At 36.1% G+C, this 21,702-nt stretch overlaps 2 protein-coding genes across 2 annotated transcripts; one reads left to right on the top strand and one right to left on the bottom strand.

Annotated features, from left to right (window-relative positions):
- Positions 1–2,561: 2,561 nt before the first annotated feature.
- Positions 2,562–6,191, top strand: LOC140163516 (uncharacterized). Its single transcript, XM_072186829.1, has 3 exons — positions 2,562–2,895; positions 3,993–4,371; positions 4,668–6,191. Exons 1-3 carry the CDS (start codon positions 2,766–2,768, stop codon positions 5,257–5,259), a joined length of 1,101 nt encoding a protein of 366 aa, XP_072042930.1. The 5' UTR covers positions 2,562–2,765; the 3' UTR covers positions 5,260–6,191.
- Positions 5,293–13,817, bottom strand: LOC140164448 (uncharacterized). The gene is made up of 3 exons (XM_072187730.1): positions 13,558–13,817; positions 12,183–12,558; positions 5,293–10,714 (listed from the first exon to the last, which is right to left on the bottom strand). Exons 1-3 carry the CDS (start codon positions 13,691–13,693, stop codon positions 10,321–10,323), a joined length of 906 nt encoding a protein of 301 aa, XP_072043831.1. The 5' UTR covers positions 13,694–13,817; the 3' UTR covers positions 5,293–10,320.
- Positions 13,818–21,702: the final 7,885 nt, after the last annotated feature.

A 21,702-nucleotide genomic window follows, 5' to 3' on the forward strand; every position in this document is an offset into this window, starting at 1 on the left:
ACCGGCAATACATAAATGTCAAGACTATCACAAAAACACAGTCATATGCGACTTTACGATGAAGAAGATATATATTTATTGGCTTTATCTATTCGTCTATTAGGCATTCGACAATGATTTCAAATTAATCTGAACTAGCTTCCCAGCGTGGACACAAAACGGTTTCGACATCATTCGTCAAAGGTTAGAAAAGGTTACCAGAAAACGTTTAAATGTCGGGATATATAAAGGGTATAAAACATTTTTGATAACCTCCTGCAAATATTCTTACATAATGTTATTTAAGGGATGGGGTATGGACGTTTGGACAGTATTTATTGTGGGACATTAGAGCACATCAGACATATCGAATTGCATTCTGAATACGAAGCATGTCCTTCTGATATCAAATAATTTTGATTTTTTGAAAATCGTAATGTTATACACATTTTATGGCAAATGATTAAAATTTGATATTTTTGATATTCAACAGCACTCGAAGTAAACTTTATCAATCTGATGATTTATACTTAAAGTGTATGAAGGTGGGATGAAAAGCCGACGATCAATTGGAAATTTTGACCTTTCGTATTAAAGATATGGATTTTTTCCCCAAAAAACAAAAAATCCATATCTTCAACATGAAAGGTCAAAATTTTCAATTGATCGTCGGCTTTTTCTCCCAGCTACATACACTTTAAGAATATATCATTAGATTTATAAAATTTACTTCGAGGACTGTATATATCAAAAATGTGAAAAATATCAAATTTTTATAATTTGTCATAACATTTGTATTATATCGTGAATTTCAAAAATGAAAATTATTTGATATCAGAAAGACATTCTTCGTATTCAGAATGCAATTCGATATGTCTGATGTGCTCTCATGTCCCACAAAAATACTGTCAAAACGCTCAAAACGCTCATTCCAGATCCCTTAAGGGGGTACTACACCCCTGTCCAATTTTGTGCCTAATTTTGCATTTTTCTCAAAAATTATAGCGCATTGGGGACAAGTAAGATATATATATATTATAGGGGCAAGGACTACAACTACTGCACTGGAAATTTTATTTCAGCAAAGACAACAGTTGTGGAGTTACAGTAAAAAATGAGGGAAACCCAATATTTAATCAATAAATCAATAACTAATTGCTTTGAGTTGCTGAATTTTCAGTACAGTAGTTGTAGTCCTTGCTCCTATAATATACATATCTTACTTGTCACCAATGTGCTATAATTTTTGAGAAAAATGTAAAAATAGGCATAAAATTGGCCAGGGGTGTAGTACCCCCTTAAGTGTTGACAAAACATTTGGCAAAAAATGTTGGCAAAAAATATTTTACAATAACATTTTGAAAACATTTAAAAAATAGTTTTGTAGTGTGTTTTCATACATAACGTTTTAAAACGTTCATGACCTTTATCATGTTTATGTAACCCGACATTTTAATGTTATTAAAACGTTTTTACCAAAACCAAAAACCCAAAATATAACCTGTTTAAAACGTTTTAAAAACGTTTTGTGTTTGCTGGGTTACACACATGGACAATTTTGGAAAAACACCACGATCCACAACATGCTCATCTATCAGGGGCACAGTTCTTAACCCCGATACATTTGTACATTCATAGAATGACCTTTGAAGATTTGGGTACAAAAACTCATACTCTGCAACTTGAGGTCAAATTTTGAACTATGATTATGTAATTGAGGTTATTGGACTATGCCATTGGGATGAGGCTCTTGTGATCATAGTGTTAAGTATAATATTTGTGGTATCTCCGTAACGTTTAGTCTTATTAAGGCGAGTGCGATGGCAGAAGCCAAATGTTTCAATTTTAACCATTTAACTAAACACTGCAGCATTGCACTTCTTAATATTAATACATTGATTTTATAGACAGCGAGTCAAGGGACCCTATAATTGCATGTGTTATCAATTACTAGGGTCTTACGTTTCTTGGATAAAGGTAATATTAAAAAAATTATCAGACCGAACATTTTGAGCGTTTTTACACTTCCAAGAAAATTCACGCACATGGGGCGGAAATAACACCCCACAAGCCATGGGATCGCCTTTATAGAACCCCTGCCATTCCTCTCGTGTGTCAGCTTTATTTGTCTCAATATTTGAGTGCAAACACCACTATAGGTCATATTCCCTTCTAACCCGTCTTAAGTGTTATTTAAGCGAACTCGACCTTGTTTAAAAAGTATAATTGAAACGGTATAGCTAATTGTACGCTTACATGATTGTGTTATTCTTAGTAGGAACTCTATAGTGGCAAACTGCACTTGACTTTGTGGCTCCTGTTGCGGAACCAAATTTGTACAGGTCATTGGTTCTGTTATGAAATGCTACAAAAAATAAATTCTCATATTTTTTCAACCATTATCGCGATCACATTTCTTGAGGTAAAACATTAACAAAGAGAATCGTAAATTCCAAGAGCAATTCGGACATTCAATATTACTTCAAATAAGAAACTGTCTATTTTCTCTCTTTTAAGATTTTGGTCTTCTTCCATTAAGTTGTAAAAACTCTAGAAATACTTTTTTCACACATGATTGCCATTTTCAGGACTAGATTTTAGTTGACCTTTCAGACAACAATTTGTTAGAAAATGAACGTTAATTTCGAGAACCGATGCGATTCTTATTACCGATAAAGTAAAGCAGGTATATTCTAGTGGCAGATACAAGTTGAACTTGAAGTGATCATTTCATGTGCAACCAGGAAAGTTGAGAAAGAACTTTCCTGGTGCAACTTACGAGGAACATGGATCTACGACTACCGAAGAAGACACAGCCGTGTTATAAGTGGATAGTGATTACGCTATCTCTTGTGACGCTTGTACTCTTCTGTGTAACTTTGTTTTTCAATTTCATTGGGGCCACTGCAAACAATGGTGAGTGTATTATTATGTAGGCTTGTTTTAAATGCATTAACTTTAGCAGGTTATGTTCATGCATGGAGTCATCATGGTCATAGCTTCATTGAAATTATTTTGTAAATCGTTGAACTATGGAAGCATTAATCCACCGTCGATTCATGACGATTATGGTCCTGTTTTAGGTGTTATTTTCTTCGGAGGGGAGAGGTCATGCCAGCGACCAGAGTCAATTTGTTTACCTCCCTTGGCTAGAACGTTTTTACTAGCCCCCTTTTTCTGGCTTGAATTTATTTATGACCACCCTTCTGCACACACAGACCCAAAACAAATTATTTTAAAAAGAAACGAAATGTGTTATAATTATATTTGATCCCCTAGTTTATTTGGACAGAATGTGCGCGAAGCGAGCGAAATCGGGAGCGAAATAGTCACAAGATCTTGATATATTTATCACCCTAATATTTTTAGTGTAAAAGATTATGACCCCAGTATATTCATGACTCACCCTACCGAAGAAATTTATAGCATCCTTAAGGAGTGGTGCAATAATTATGTGTACCCCGGTGGTGAATTCTCAAAATGGTCTGCCAAAATCGCTTGCCCTCCCCTTTGGCCGTGCTAAAAAGTCTTTGGCCCCCCTAGACGTGCCAAAAAACCTTTGTCCTCCGCTTTTGATGTGCCAAAAAATCTTTGCCTCCCCTCTTACACATGCACGATTTTGGGGAACCTGAATTTAAAACCTTAAATTGTCTTACCATATATAATGCGAGCGCAGCGAGCAGGAAATTTTGCATATTTGAACGTGTTCCTAACGTTTTCTTACACCTTTTTAGGGCGTAATATAGAAACGGTGTCCAAAATATCTGTGCCAAAAAACGCTTGCACCCCCTTTCGACCTGCCAAAAAATGCTTGCCCCCCCTTTGGCCTGCCAAATTCACCACCCCGGGGTACGTATATAATTATTGCACCCCTAAAGAGTATGTTAAAGACTTTTTTCATTTCGTATAAGCCATCACAACTTTCAGTCATATTAAAGATTAAGTTACTTTGCATTTTGACAAACTGAAGGCGATACTCATTATTAACAAGGTGTTTTTGTTTTGTTTAATAGGTTTGTTCAAGAATGGCATTGGCGCTGTGTCAGACGATTTTCCACTGGATATAACCCCTGCTGGCTACACATTCATAATATGGGGCCTTATTTACATATGGCAAGCCGCATGGATCATATATGTCCTTACATCACTCTGCCGACGAAACCAATATGGCGCTGTATTTACCAACCCACCGATTGTGACGCCATTTTTCCTCATGTCTTTTTGTCTCAATTTGTGGCTTAACATCATGTGGTTGTTTCTTTTCGATAGAAAATTAATAGTATGGTCATTCATCTGTATATTCCTCATGTACTTTACATTGGAATTCCCAGTTTTGATGTCGCATTATGTGGCGGTGCATAAGTATGGCAAGCAGCTGAAGAAAGATCATAAGTAAGTGCCTTGAATTGGATAATTATGTCCTATACAAATGACAGTTGACATTCCATGTTGAAATTACGGCTGAATCTCTTATAATTTTGAAAACTGATTTTTGATGTGGAACCAAATCTTTGTAATCGAGGTGGGAGTTCAATGATGAAAATATCCTATCAAAATCGTTTGCCCCTCCCTAGTCGGCTTAAAAATCTTAAACTGCCCTTCGACGTGCCGAAAAATGTTTGTACTTCCAGGAACCTAATTTGCAGGAGCACGAGATTTTCACAGGCCTTTAGGGCGCAATATTGATGCAAGAATCGCGTCCCCCACTTTCGACCTGTCAAAACTGTTGCCCCCTGGCTTGCCAAAAAAGTAGTGCCAAAGTGTGAAACCAATGATTGGAACTGTGCCATCATTTACATTTTTAGTAATTTGCACATTAAATATCAAATGCCAAAATGCTTTTTGGAATCGATCAACCAAAAGTTTTCATTCAGTACATTAAGTTCCAGTATTTTTCTTTTTCTTATCCATGTTTACAAAGCAGACAGATTTGCCATACGTATTTTGATTCAGAATGGACTCGTCTTATACCGTACATGGCTTATTCTCGCCACGACGCTCAACATTTGCATCGTACTTACATACGAAGGAGACGTCGACAGATCCACATCCAGTACCGTCGGACTCGTGATCGTCGCTGTCTTCGTCATCCTCGATTTCGTCATTGGTACAACTATTTGGGATAAATACCAACGTTACACATTCTCTAATTGGGGTGTATATATTTGGGCTCTCATTGGGATTCTGGTTGAGAATTGGGATGCGAGTAATCGTAACTCTATTATTACCCTGGTACTTTTGTTTGTGTGTATCATTTTGTTGCTATTAAGATTCCATTGACCAAATGGCGACACCGTAACAAGCCACTCTACGTCGTGTAAACGAGTGGTCGCTCTACAAGACTTTATTAATCAAATTCTACTAACAATAAACAGGTGACAAAGACAACTACCATTTAAAAAAATAATGTTGAGAGCTTACAGCCAAAACTGGTTTTAAAGTCAAATTTAAGGGGAGTTGGATTTGGATTTTTAGCATAAACTTCACGGTCACAGTTCAATTCAAATTTATTTGTTTTCATCTCAATTCACATAAATGTTATAAAATAGAAAATACGAGATAAAGAATATATTATGGTATTAATACGATAAACCATAAGAACATGAAGAAGTGAAGACATGTGGATGACGCAAAGTTTGTGGCACCCAATCTGAACAAAATGGATAGTTAACTTACACTACAATATTGATGTGTACAATGATGAGATCATGAAATAAGAAATGAAAAAACAAACTGTCTTTGTCAGATCCCTATTAAAATTGTTCGTTGTATTCTAAACATCCCCACATAAAAGAAGGATAGCAACAGATACACGTGACTGGTATCAATTTTACAATAACTTTTTTGTTTTTCAATTTATAATGCAATAAGTTGAACAAATTGTAATAAGTTGAACAGATTGAAATGTGTTCATCCTATCAACCCAGAGAACTAAGTATAGTAACTTTCAAAAACAATTAGTTACTCAACTAAGTGACAAACCAAATAATGAGCAATACAGATGAACTAAACAATAGTTGCAAGTTCTAAAACCACATTTGTTATAATTTATTTAGATTTGTTAAAAGCATTTAAACTATCATTATTACTTCGTAAATTGAAGCATTTTGGGTTCAGAGGAATTGGTGGTAGATTGGTTTAAAAGTTATTTGTCAAATACGTAACTAAGGTTATAGGAAAGAGTTCGTTTATCATAATTCTAGAACTTGGGGGGAAATAAGGTGTGGCTTTTCTCAAAGGTCCATATTGGGCCATTATTATCATTTATATTCTATTTTCTATACTAACGACACTGTTTATACATTTTAGATTTCGTACTTCTTGTGGATGGCTACTTTACTGTTTCCAGGTAAAAATATTAACTCCAAAATGAATCTGAAAATTTCCACGCTAAGCTCTCAGTGAACGGGTACATCAGTGATGTACCACTTTTTGGCTTCTACCTTTAAAAGTATGTAAGCTACATTGATACCGATGCCACCAATAGAACAAGATTTGCCCCTTCATTTTGTATACCGCTTTTTTCAATTTTTTCCATATTTCTTCACAAAATGCAAAATGCAAAAAACCAAAAAAAACCCAAAAAACAAAACAAAAAACAAATGGGTGTAGTACCCCCTTAAAATAAATCATTTGAAATGGGAACTATTGTATGTACTAATGAATGGTATGGAATGACAATATGTACATATAAGCAGTAAACGTTTAATAAATAAAATAGTATTTTCTACGAAAAGATATCGAATCAGATAAGTGTGTTGGCTTCTAAAAAATAACACTTAAAAGGGCATTTCGTGATCCACAGCCTCATCCCCCCCACTTTTCTCAAAAAAGGTTTTATATCACTGGAAACCTCTGGCTACATAATTGTTATATACAAAAAACAAATCTTGCAGATTAATTTGTTTAGCAAAGATGTCATGACATTTGAATTTCGTTCTGGTATACAAGACAAAACATTGTGATACACATAATCATGCAATACTCGCAAACGAATAAATGTCATAAAAAGAGGATGCTAGGATCACGAAATACTCCTTTAAGTTAAGACTGATATTTCTATAAAGCATTGGGTACTTTTTCACGCTACTATACAGCGAAAGGGCTACACATCAGTTTTATAAGATGTATATAAATTGGTAGACTATACCGACTGTATCAAAATGACTGTTCTCCATCCAGTAGTTTATACTTTAATACAATCTTGTGTGATGTGCCCTGAGTAATTTAATTTGATGATTTATCTTTGTTTACAAAGTTACATGAGTGATGACATTTTAGGGGAATTCTCCTCTCAAATTGAGCAAAACAAGTTGAATCATATCTAATTTGGAATATTTGGAAACCCCCTTCAGATTGTAAAGAGATGACATCATATATGGGATTCCCCTCAGGAAGTGATGTAATGGGATTTCCCCTCAGGAAGTGATGTCATGTGAAAGGTTAATGTTATAATTAAGACTTTGGAATTTCCCAGATTGAGCATAATGTGAAGGTAGTAAATAGCATAGAATGGGGGTTTTCCCATGCTTGATATATAAGAAATGTAAACACAATTATTGTCACAGTTGATAGTGTTGATCTGGGCTATGCTTACAGTCCAATTCCTTGAAAGAAAGGAAATTACAAACCAGAAATATTTTATGTAGTCAAAGTACTACTATTTACCAGTGTTGTCGGAGAAGATCTAGAATACGTCAAAGAACGTTATTCTTCCAAGAAAGGAAATATATTCTTCTGTCGACTTGCTGAAGTCTGGTATTTTGATTCAACGCAACTGTCAAAATAAGTGGGGACAACTGCATCGCAGTCCTGCTTCCTGAAGATATTGTGTGAAAGGTGGAAATAGCACCAAGTTTGGAGAAAGCAGCGCAAGGAGTTAAATTTGGAGAACTGCGCAAGGAGTTTAGCATAGGAGAACGGCGCAAGGAGTTTAGCATAGGAGAACGGCGCAAGGAGTTTAGCATAGGAGGACGGCGCAAGGAGTTTAGCATAGGAGAATTGCGCAAGGAGTTGTACACGTGTTTGGAGAACACCATTTTCGCGTAAGGATTTTATACGCAAGGAGTTATCAATGCAAGTGTACAAAGGACTTCGCTGATTGTCGCAGGACAAGTGAATAGGGATATATTACATCAGTCGTCCAGAACATTACAAGAACTTTATGATCACCAAGAAGAAGAATGCTGGCTAAGTACAAAATAGATAAAGAGTGATTATATTTGATTAATGTATATGTGCATTTGTAGTCATTATATTGTACCAAACGAAACTTGCTTTCAATTAAAGACTTAGATTTTGTTAGCTTAAACGAACAGTGTATCTGTGTTGTGCATTCGTGTGAGTTCGGGTAAAAGGTGATTTTGGCCTTGAGTCAAGTACGACTCGTAACACTTGTCATTTCAAGAGGATCCAATTGGTGCGTTTCAAATTTCAAAAATACCAAAAATAAAATAATAATAAAAAATCGGATGTAAACCGGGATGTAGAACAAGTCATTTTAGCCTGTACTGTCGAGTACGTATTTTACGTATTCATAAATGAAGAAGATAATGACAAAGCAGTGGTGTAGACATCTACTTGACGCAAAGGGTTGAGGGATAAATTTATATACAGAGCGCGAACATTTTGAAGAAGATTACATAAGGAAAACTTTTCACCAGCCTGTTCCGCTAATTACCTTAGTCATTTTTGTAATTTTGAGAACAAAGAACAAAATGTGGTTCAAGCATGCATCAGTTAAGTAATCACCGTATTTATTTCGGATTATTCCCTTTCATTTGTATCATTATCATTTGTTCTTGTGCACAGATTGGTGAATAAATATGTTTAAATGCATGCTTGAACCATATTTTGTACTTTGTTCTCAAAATTACAAAAATGACGTGGGCAAAAAGCGTAGCAGGCCGACGATTGAACAAGATGTACCTACATGTATATCATATGGGTCGGAATACCGAACAGTTCGATGACACCGGTCATTTGGATGACTCGGTCCGGTTCATTCTTTTTATTAAATGTCGAATAAGTCGAATAACAATTTCGGAAATGTCGGACTGCGCATGCGCTACATTTCTTGCTTGGGAGATATACATTGCTACAGTATTTCAATGCGGGTGAACTTTGCACTTTGTAAGAAACACTTCTTACATGCGTTTTATTTTTTGGTCTTGAAGTCTTCTGAACACTTGCATAAGACAAGGAAACAAGAAACTGTGAAAACAGGAATGTAAACAGTAGTAAAATCATGAGGGAATTCCTTTTAGGCGCGGTTCATCACACGCATCGTCAATGGAGGAGGCACAAGATGTTGATGCGCAGTTCATGCGCTGTGCTTTATTCCCGAAATTGCGAAAGGGCAGATAATAGAGGTTATCCACTTCACTCATGTCTGACTTCTAACAAAAGGCGCTGGTTCCCGTAGTATTCCTCATTCAAACCAATTCAATGCATGACCTCGGAGTTACCTGCATGACTTTGGCGGGCTATTTTGAAAAAGTTATGGTTGCACATTCAGGTACTTCTTTTGAAAGTTCTAAACAAGGTATAGCAGTCGTTAATAGGATATGCAGCTTATAGAACGCGGATAACCTCTATTGATTCCCCAAGTATTCGTTATTCAATCTATTCCCAGTCTATATATCCAATACCTATATCTTATACCTTCTAACCAATGTTTGTTGACGTAAAATCGATCATAATATTATATTGTCACCAAATATTCAACGACAAATATATTTTGATTTTTCGTCTAAAAAACATTCGTTAAAAGATGTATTGAAATAGATTGAAAGTTGAATACTTGTTGCATCGAAAGTTCAACGTCGAAATGATTAGATGGAACATGAACTGGCCGTTCAGTGACAGTGTGACGAGCCATGTCACCTCACAACTACACAATATCTGGATTGGTCAACGATTAGGTTTGGTACTTTGGCTGTTTCAGAATTACGTATTGCTTAATTACAATCTTCTGACTTCATGGTTGTTTTGTACAATTTGATTGATTGGTTAGATGATATGCGCCATATTTAACGTAAGCTTTGGACATTTAATTATTTTATTGATTTTTCACCCGGGTAAGTCGGGTGGAAAATAAAGAAAATAGTAAAATACAAAGCTAACCTAAATAGGGCGCCTCAGCCTAATGAGTGAAAGAACTCGGATATTTTGCATTAACTTTGGTTTCAAAGCAAATAGTACCATTGAATATCACGCTATCAAAATAACAAAGGTTTTGCAAGCTTGGTTAAAAATTATGTGGTCTGGTAGACGCTGGTGTATTATTCTGCCTTTTGTGAAGCAACATCATATGTCAACTCATCTATAGCCTACTAAAGTCTAAAGAGGCGATGTGCGACATCTTACAACACTCAAAACAATTTTAGTTATCAAAAACACAGTAGCTAATGCCAACAACACAGCACTAAAGATGGAATTCACTTTCTCTGGATCCCAGTTGCCATCAATACCCGCGCTTAATGCCCAAATCACCACAGGCCAAACGCTGAATGTATAACGCAAATATTTCTCCCATATGAAATTCTCCAAAACGAAATAGGCTAGAACCTCGCATGTAAGGATCGCGAGACTGATTGTGCTTGCTGTTGGCTGAGGCGCACCCGCAGTGTATGTTACGACGACACCCAGGTTTATTAGGGTCGCTATGGTGATCCATGTCCCGTGTAAAGCGACGCCATTTTGAATGATAACACGGTTCAGAACAAGACTCACTCTGTGAATTACAAAAAAAGAAAGAAAAATATTAGGTTTATAAACCGTCATTGATACTTATTTGACATTGTTTTTACATACAGTGACCACCCTCAAACCCAACACACAGCCACACAAACTACGAAATAACACACGTTTCTCTAGTCGAAGTTGTTTATCAACTTTTCATACACTCTTAGCACCACATAGCCAATCTGAAAAGTCGTTAGAAAAATATGCAGTGTGCATTAATTATTGTATATACCTTTTTCCCGTGACGTCATTTAATCGATATTGGGGTCTTAGATGTAAACAAAAAACACGTGCGTTTCCAACGTGCCCGCGATGTGAAAACACCAAATACTGCGTATTTTCTCCTTTCACTTTAGCCACTACAAAATAATTATTTGAACGGGAACTGTATACTGGTTACATTTTGTGTCAGTTAGTTTTGACACTACAAAAATACAAAAGATACGGAAAAACCGCGATGTTATTTGAAAATCAATCTTTGTTTTGTTTTACTTTTATGGCGTGACCACAGAGGAGTAAGATAAGACAGAGCGCGTACCACCAGTCGAAGTCTCCGCCTCATCCGATAATGAGGGCCGATTGTTCCATGAAATGCGACAGGCGAGACTGCTACGCAATTACCGCGTATTTTCATGGTCTATCGCGTAATCGCGAAAGCACGCAACGCTCTATCGCGTATACGCGAAGGCACGCAGCGCTGGCGTGATTGTTTGACACAGCATGATCGAACAATCGGCCCTCATGAATATGCGAGAACTGGTACCATACAATACACGGGGACTTTGACTGGTGGTATTCGCTCTGTCTTATCTTACTCCTCTGTGGGCGTGACGAACTAAACGCGTATTGCGAGCTAGAAATCTCGCGCAGGACGCCTAGCGTCACGCAAAGTTGATCGCGCGCGCCGGCGCGGTATTTGCGTTTGGGTGCGGATGACTCGAATGCTGGAACCAATATGGATCGATTGGTGATGTCTGGGGAAAAAGGTCTATAAATGCACGGGCACGCACTCCGCGTATTATGCGTAGTGCTTTCGCACGCGTTCGCATCCCGTAGGATTGATTAATTTTTCTTTGTGGGCCGGGTTGATGCATTTATATTTACTCGTATTTTCCAACATTTTTAGTGACAATTTTGTTATAAAAATAGCAAAAATCACGGTTTTTTTCTCGTGTATGAAATAAGTTACAAAATTGTACAAAATAATGTCTTGTACTAAGATGTTGCTGCGTCTAATGCACTCCCCCTTCGGGGCTCGTTCATTAGATACATCAACATCTCAGTACACGTAGGCTACATTACACAATTTCACTCTCAACAAGTAATACGCATTTACTAACTTGTAATTTTATACCACCTAAGTAGATACTTGTCATTTGATTGGTTGATTGTTGGTCACATCTCATTCAATAAATAAACCAAACAAAATATGCTTCCGCCACCAATGAATAATTTACCTGTGATTTTCCTGCATGTATTTCAAATGACGATCTAATCTTCGGTGATGATCAAACAACATCGCATAAAGCAAAAAATCATAGGCCAAAAACACAGCCAAAGCCCATGGCATGTATTGTCGATCCCAGAGAAACAACCATGCGATGTTAAACCCCATGTCAAGGATATAAAAAACCAAAAACAGCCTGCTGATTATGGGTGGGTTGAGATAGACTGGTCCGGATTGGTTCTTAATACAGATTGATATCAGGATTAGGATAATCCCTAGGATTAACCAGGTGTAGATTATCCCCCATATAGAGAAGGCCCATCCATTTGGCGTTATCTCCAGGTAATAGGCATCTGAGATGTCACCCGTATCATTCTTGAACCAACCTGCCAGGATAGAATAGAATTTCATCATCAAAATCAATGTATTATTGAAAAATAACACTTTGATATTTTGCGAAAGTTCATTCTACAAATCATACACTTTGAAAACTTGCTTGATTTATTGTTGTGAATGAGTCTTTTGTGTTGATTTGCAATGGAACGTTATTACTTAAGGGTGGTGCAATAATTATGTGTACCCCGGGGGTGAATTCTCAAAATGGTCTGCCAAAAATCGCTTGCCCCCCCTCTGGCCGTGCCAAAAATCTTTGCCCCCCCCTTTCGACGTGCCAAAAACCTTTGCCCCCCTTTTGATGTGCCAAAAATCTTTGCCCCCCCCCTTACACATGCAAGATTTTGGGGAACCCGAATTTAAAACCTTAAATTGTCTTATCATATAGTGCGAGCGCAGCGAGCAGGAAATTTTGCATATTTGAACGTGTTCCTAATGTTTTCCTACGCCTTTTTAGGGCGTAATATAGAAACGGTGCCCAAAATATCTGTGCCAAAAATCACTTGACCCCCCCCTTTTGACCTGCCAAAAAATGCTTGCCCCCCCCTTTTGGCCTGCCATCTTTGCCCCCCCTATAATTCACCCCCCCGGGGGTACACATAATTATTGCACCACCCCTAACAGCTGTTGTTCAATCATAGTATGATATTGAGCCACATTTCAGAAAAACTTATTTGGTGGTTTAACAGTGTATAGGAATGGCAAGCTGATGAACTATAATCTTCAAATGATTAAGTTTCATGTTCGAAGACCATTCAAACATGCATCCCTTTTTGACGTTTTTGACACCCACCGTGATTTTTACATTGTTTAAAATTACGTCAGTCATTCCTTACACTATGTGTGGCTCACGCAAGCAATACGTATGTCCTTACACTACAATTTCTACCACAAAAACGTCTTTGATTTCTGTAAATAATTTGTTATGATGATAAAGTGAACCCCCGGCCTTAAATATTGTACGCAAATACAGTAAGTAACCTTAAGCTTACCTATATCAGTCCCTGCGCCCGCTAAAGCATTAATGCCCATAGCACACACGAATACAACAGCTAAAATTACAGATAAGATGATGTACCCGCTATCATGCTGTTTCCCCTCATGTCTTGCAATGTCAGAATCCATCATTGAGTCTTTTGACTGTACGAACACGTATTATATTATAGTTTTTGCTATAACATGACTTATAACTCCTCAGCTCTCTTGTATAGGCCTAATAATGGTGCGAGTTATACAGAGTGTGGTCCGTTCTGCGTCAATAGTTTTTTATGCAACCTCGGACGATTCCTGTTAAGGTGACACTGGACATCCATTGTTGCAGCTGACCGATTGATACGCCTCCTGCACATAATTAGCTATAATTATGCACTAACGATCCGAAAAAAGTGAAAAAAAAAAAAACAACAACAAAAAATCCCCAAAAATCCCATAATATGATAATAATAAAAATACCACTGATAATAATAATAATATAATAATAATACTACTAATAATACTACTAAAGATACTACTAATAATATTAATAATACTAACAATACTAAAAATACTACTAATAATATTAATAATATTAATAATATTAATAATACTAAAAATACTAAAAATACTACTAATAATAATAATACTAAAAAAACTAAAAATAATAATAATAATACTAAAAATACTAAAAATACTGCTACTGCTACTACTACTACTACTACTACTACTACTACTACTACTACTACTACTACTACTACTACTACCACTACCACTACCACTACCACCACTGACCACCACCACCACCACCACCACCACCACCACCACCCGGCACCACCACCACCACCACCACCACCACCACCACCACCACCACCACCACACTACCACTACCACTACCACTACCACTACCACTACCACTACCACTACCACTACCACTACCACTACTACTACCAGGCGGCATAGGACACGCAACACGGACGTACGAGGCTGGCGAAGATACAGGGCTGACAGCCCCATTCACAATACACGGTTAGCGATTATAAATGGACAATTATTAACATACTTGCAGTGGGGTACTTTGCAGAACCCCAACGGTTTTAGAGTAAGATAATTTTGCTTTGACACCACATAACAAATTTAGAATTGTTTGTGAAGATTTCATGATTATGTGTTAATCCACAGGCGACGTCAGAAATAGAGATATCGCATCTACCATCATCTGACTACTACTACTACTACCAAGCCCCCCCTCTCGGCCCGCCAAAAATAATAAATGATAATAATATTAAAATAATATTAGATAAAATACTCCGCTCTACCTTAAGCTTGCCTCTTATACAAAAATGTTAGGGCTTTCACCCCGCGCTTGTTATATACCTACAGTCTCTGTATCGGTTTGGAATATTTGTATTGATTGTAATGCTACTGTATAAAATGATTGCAACAAGAGGAAAGGGAAAGAGTCTGAAAGAATCTATTAAAGTTCCGTATGTTCGTTTGTTTACATCGTGCTGGTATTATAGCTTATTATTGACTGTGCTAGAAAAGAAAATACGCCGTGTGTACTTGACCAGCCGCCTGACTGTGATTACAACGTAATCAGGTCCACCTTGATATAGCGCCAAGAATTTTTACCCTAATGCATAGTTCCAGGATCTGTGCTTAATGTAAATTCTTCATACTGCAGTTACTGTCCGTTTTCCTATACACTATACACAGTGCTCTCACCCATTGACGCGTGACCTCTACAAATAGTGTATGTTAGAAATATAGGCAATTGCCTAGTTAACGTCACTGTAAAACTAGAACATGTCACAAATAATCTGAGATATAGATGCTTGGAAAAACTTTCCAAACTTTTGTTGAGGAGTTAAAAATAAAGTACAGTATAACTGTAAAATGTTAACTAATGTATTTTCGTACCAAATATTAACGACACCTGTATAACATCATGTAGGAACCAATGGCGCTTATTGTCTAAACCTACTGGGATACAAATTATTCTTAAATTGTAACGTAATTCCAGTCTCCCTTCCCATAATTCAATGTTCCCTGATATGGACTCAGAAAAGCAAATGATATGTTTTACACGCAATGGCGAATCCAAAACAATAACGGATCTCTTACATTGCATTTTGACTACCATGGTAATAGAACTACTCTAAAACATCAATATACATATATCAATTTGATTTCTCTTTATATCAAATTGAAATGTTAATAATGACGATTCTAAACGCCTATCTGGATACTGATACTGTAGTGATAGCAATAATGACGATTTAATCATAATAATGGGCATTACATTTCGTTTGAACGCATTTATTGATATTTAAACAATGAAACCATTCCAAAAATAGCTGAAACATTGACACCAACAAATGCAGAATATTACCCTGGATACCAGCTCCCGTATTCCTGGGGAACCCATCAAAATGGAATTTCAATGCGATACTATAAATAATAAATAATAATAAATAAACTTTAGTACACATTTATATGTGATCTTAGCTTATATATATAATATTATGAACATTTCAAAATCAGTAAAATAATCAGCGAAATAATTACAAATATTGTGTAAAATTAGTCAGAACCCTAATTTCTTTAATATACCAGACGCCATAATAACTGGTTCCCCCGATGGCACTATGGTAACGACAACGATGTTACAGTTATTTTCTTTGGAAGGAGTATTAGTTTTTTCCTTGCCTACCAGCGAGGGGGATGTGTACATCATTATCAGGAATTATATACATATAGGATTGGAAGATGACGTAGAGTTACCCAATTTTCGTCAACATGTCTAAGGCAATTAAAGTCGCCATAGCGGCTTTGACAGGTAAGAAATCTTAAACAACAAACAAACAATTGAAAACAAAATCGGAATTGTCGTCATTAAAGTCATTTTAAATTATCTTTTCAATGAAATCATTCAATTAACTTAATTTTAGTTTACATTCGACATGTTTGAGCTATTCATATTCGAATTCTTTCTGTTGTGAAAATGTTTTTGCTATTATTTTTACTGTGTTTTTCTAGAAAAATTAATGTTATGTAATGATTTTGGTAATGTTTGTTGACTTGGGGTTAGGAGTGGGATAAGACAGAATATCTTGCAGACGATTTATCGCTCCTTCTGGTTAGGCCACTGTATTGATCGTAATTTTATGGTTAGGGTTAGAATGCCGAGGGAATCGTTGTTTTTGTTATATTTAATATTGTTAATGCATCTAAAACAATCCGCCTAAAAACCATGTAGCTAGTTAAGTTTTGATATGTTTTTTTTAAATGTGTGTTTGTTATGTTTATTTTATTATCATTTATACACAGCCATTATCTGTGTCTGTGGGGCCAATGACTGCGTCATGTGGCAGCAACCCGATCCAGATCGTCCCGAATTAGGTTTACGTTGGGTCCTACCTAAGGGAATCTTGTGTAGTTGTACCAAAATTCTGCTCGGAGGAACGAACCTGTCACCTCTCCCAGGTTTAGAGAACTTCTATTACCCGGATGATCCATTAACGCTGGTTAACAATGACAATGTCACGGAGTTACGTGAGAAACTAGGATGTGCCACTGCAGATTCGGAAGGTATGTATTCACGTGTATTAATTAAGGTTACGGAGGGTGAAAATTCCACTCAACTTGTCTTTTGTTTTTAATTTTTATTTATGAAGTATATGTATATATTAAACATCTCAGAGATGTAGATTGAAAAAATTGTATCAACAAAGTATTTTTTAAATTATTTTTGTGTATCAATATTTGCTCTAGATATCCCACAGCACTAATTCTTTTTTAAAGACAGTTCTTGTTTTAAGGGGACACTACACTAAATCCTTTCGCATTTGGTGTAAACTCATGGAAGAAAGAGAAGGTGTGAGGGGCTATCATTTTCTTTGGAAGGGGGAATCCCAAATATACATGGGGGGCCCGTGGGTTAGATTTTAAAAGGTATGCCAACATTTCCTGTCATCCTCCCCTGGCCCTGCTCTTATCTCGGCCAGCCTAACTTTGCCAATGTGGAAACTTTAAATGGCCTAGATATTATGATGCAGATTTGAATGTTTCTGTAGTGTTTCCTAAGCCTTATAAAGATGCACTGTAAATGTTTGCCAAAAACTGCTCCCCCCCCCCATTCTACCCTCCCCAGGACTCATAATTATTATGCACCTAGTTACTTTATTGTATTTTCACATGTATTTCAATGGGACATTTATTTAGTGATGTGCCCCTTATAGTGATTATTATTCCAGTGCATGAACTGGCAACCCTATCATTTTCATTTGATTGCTAAAATCACTGAAGCATATGCACAGTGGAGCATGAGTATTCAACCAGCACTATACTAGACAAAATCAATAAAATAAGTACTATCACCTTGGCCCTGGCAACACTAACTAGCATTGTAAACAAGTTAGCACATGGTTTGAACATGATAATAGATAGTGTGGAAGTTTTGGCAGAAATTTGTCAATTTCTGCAAGTTTTGTGAAAATCAATTGATACTTCCCATGCAGTAAGGATTATCAGTAGTAATACAGGAGCACTGCACCTGGAATATTATGGGATTGTGAATTGATAGTGTGAAATAGCAGAAAATGTGAGTACTTGAAACTAAATGTGTGGATATCTCAGAACTCCATTTTGGACCATTTGGCCTGATATGCTGAGATGAAATAAATTATTTTTAATGTTTCCGTAGCTGATTCATAAAATTTTGATATGCATGTGTTAGCTGATACTTCAAAGAAATAATGTAGGGAATAATTGTGTCAATATATTGGCACACTAAATTAATATTGTTGTTGCAAAAAGACGACATTTACCCCATCATTTTCATTGACATTCTGTGAACATGTAAGCTTACTGTTTTAAATCAGGAGGACCTATCGAAAGAATAAATAGGTACATTATTTCATTGGTTTGTTTGTAACACATATGCGAAATCGCAATGAAATCGGACCCTCTCCCCATATTTTCCTGGCCTCTTTCCCAAAAAACCTCATGCTCATGAAATTGAACACAAATTGAAACACTTACAAAGTACATTTGTGTATGAGCTATGACGTTAAAAGTATTACAATAATAATCATTAGAGTGTCAACTTTAAGATGAAGTATGATTTTTAGGCCTGCCATGTTTATTTTTTGAAAAACAAAATATTTTAGGTGGCTACGTGCAGCCAATTTGCCTACACAAGAGTTCAAAATCCTGTATAACCTTAAAACACTAATCATGTTGATGTTAGCATCCTCCTTTTACAGTACGCTAAATCAGATGTCCACGAAAAAAGCTTATTTCCTCCAACATTGCAGTTGATTCGGATATTGAATTTGCGAGTTACGCATATTTTTTTAACGTATTTTGATACCCCATATATTGTAATTTTTGGCTATTGACAGTCCGAAAATACAAATTGGGCCAGCCGTTTTAAACTACCAACTCTGCAAGAAAACTGATGCACACAGTGTCATTATGTAGTCCTAGATTTCTGATGGCATTAAAATCCTCAACTTTGTGGTCCACAGCCTCCCAGGTGAGGCTGTGCACCACAAACCACAAAGTGCCCCTTTAATTATACTTAATGGTCATATTTGTTTATAAAAGCATAAATTGCATTATCTTTATATAAATGCTGACTAAAAATTATGAAATTAGCATCTTGAAAATTGTATAGAAATGTAGGTAAAATGGGTGAAAATCAAGCTTGTCAACGAAAAGAACATCATACCTGCCGAAAATGCCTAGAAAAAAACCCCTACTATCTTCGTCTGAATTATATAAAAATGGTAACATGCATGCTTGTCAGTGTGCGATGCATTTAACCTTTTTTTTAAAATTTTAACCAATTATGAAAAAAATTGAAAATATATCCGAATTTTATGTAACCTTCCATTAACAGTAACATATCAGAGCAAAAATGCAAAGATGTATTACAAACCCGTTAATGTTACAGACTTTTTATTTCATGGAAAACTACGTTTTCACAAGAATTACTAGAGGAAATAAATGTTTAGAATTACCCATCGAGTATAAATAAGTTTGAGAAATTTTATTTTATTATTAAAGCATATTATTTTAATGAGGAATGTGGCCCGAAAACTAGCTTGTATTCAAGGTAAAACTATTGCACTATTGTTCGACGTTGCCATGGGATCGGTCTATTAATCGCAATAATTTGGTATGACGTGTGCTTTTTTAAAACGTATAAATTGAACATAGTTCTGCATGATTAATAATTTATACCTTCACCTATTATTTTCTGACAATGCAGTTAATTAGTAGAATGCAGCTATTAGCATGATTAGACCATGCAAGTCTCTACATTTTGCGTTATTCAAATTCTTTAATATTGTGATGTGCCCTGAGTAATTTAATTTGATGATTTATCTTTGTTTACAAAGTTACATGGGTGATGACATTTTGGGGAATTCCCCTCTCAAATTGAGCAAAACAAGCTGAATCATATCTAATTTGGAATATTTGGAAACCACCTGAAAATGATGTAATGGGATTTCCCCTCAGGAAGTGATGTTATGGGATTTCCCCTCAGGAAGTGATGTAATGAGAAAGGTTAATGTTATAAGTAGGACTTGGGAATTTCCCAGATTGAGCATAGTGTGAAGGCAGTAAATGGCCCAGAATAGAATGGGGTTTTTCCCAAGCTTGGTATATAATAAGAAAATGTAAACAATGATTCACAGTGGATAGTGTTGATCTGGGCTATGCTTACAGTCCAATTCCTTGAAAGAAATGAAATTACAAACCAGAAATATTTTATGTAGTCAAAGTACTACTATTTACCAGTGTTGTCGGAGAAGATCTAGAATACGTCAAAGAACGTTATTCTTCCAAGAAAGGAAATATATTCTTCTGTCGACTTGCTGAAGTCTGGTATTTTGATTCAACGCAACTGTCAAAATAAGTGGGGACAACTGCATCGCAGTCCTGCTTCCTGAAGATATTGTGTGAAAGGTGGAAATAGCACCAAGTTTGGAGAAAGCAGCGCAAGGAGCTTAATATTGGAGAACGGCGCAAGGAGTAAAGTGATTTGGAGAACTGCGCAAGGAGTTACGAATGTGTTTGGAGAACGACGCAAGGAGAGTTTAGTACTTGGGAGAAAGTAACACCATTTTTGTATGAGGATTTTATACGCAAGGATTTACCAATGCAAGTGCACAAAGGACTTCGCTGATTTTCGCAGGACAAGTGAATAAGGATATATTACATCAGTCGTCCAGAACATTGCAAGAACTTTATGATCACCACGAAGAAGAATGCTGGCTAAGTACAAAATAGATAAAGAGTGATTATATTTGATTAGTGTATATGTGCATTTGTTGTCATTATATTGTACCAAACAAAACTTGCTTTCAATTAAAGACTTAGATTTTGTTAGCATAATCAAACAGTGTATTTGTGTTGTGCATTCGTGTGAGTTCGGGTAAAAGGTGATTTTGGCCTTGATTCAAGTACGACTCGTAACAAAATGAAACTCTTATTAAATCCACATCAAAGTGCAATAGCTTTTCCACCGTCTCATACCACATGTACCTAAATTATTCATATTAACTTCCGTATAGACTGGTTCTATTTTGAAAATATATGTGTGCTAAAGCCATAATGTATGATCTAATAATATGAAATTAGTTTATTTTTTTCAAACCTGATTTTTTGGAATATTCGTAATGTTTACACATGTCCCAACTTACACCTAAATGGAATCAACAAAATTAGTTGTGTTTGTAGGTCAACAGAGCAATATTTTTGACATAAAGTCATAATTATTAAAAAAGTTGACAAATAACGGTTGGTTAATGAAATAACGGTCAGTTAGAATAAGATTCAGCAACGCAACGAGGTTTATTTGTCCGAAATAGAGTTCTATTGAATCTGCTATTGTATCCGCTATTGTATTCTATTCATAAAAACTAATATAATGCAGGAATCGCTAAAATCGCTGAGATACACATAATTGCTTGTCTCTACCGCCGGCATTTTGCAGTTATTAACATTCAAAATGATCCGATACTCTTACAATTATTGACTTATACGTGCTTTTAATATATGAAATTGCAATTATGAAAACTATAAACTTTTAAATTGAAAATATATTATCATCTAAAATATATCATGTTTAATTTGCGCGCGAAGCGCGA

Source organism: Amphiura filiformis, chromosome 11 (genome assembly GCF_039555335.1).
Source record: "Amphiura filiformis chromosome 11, Afil_fr2py, whole genome shotgun sequence".
Lineage (NCBI taxonomy): Eukaryota > Metazoa > Echinodermata > Ophiuroidea > Amphilepidida > Amphiuridae > Amphiura > Amphiura filiformis.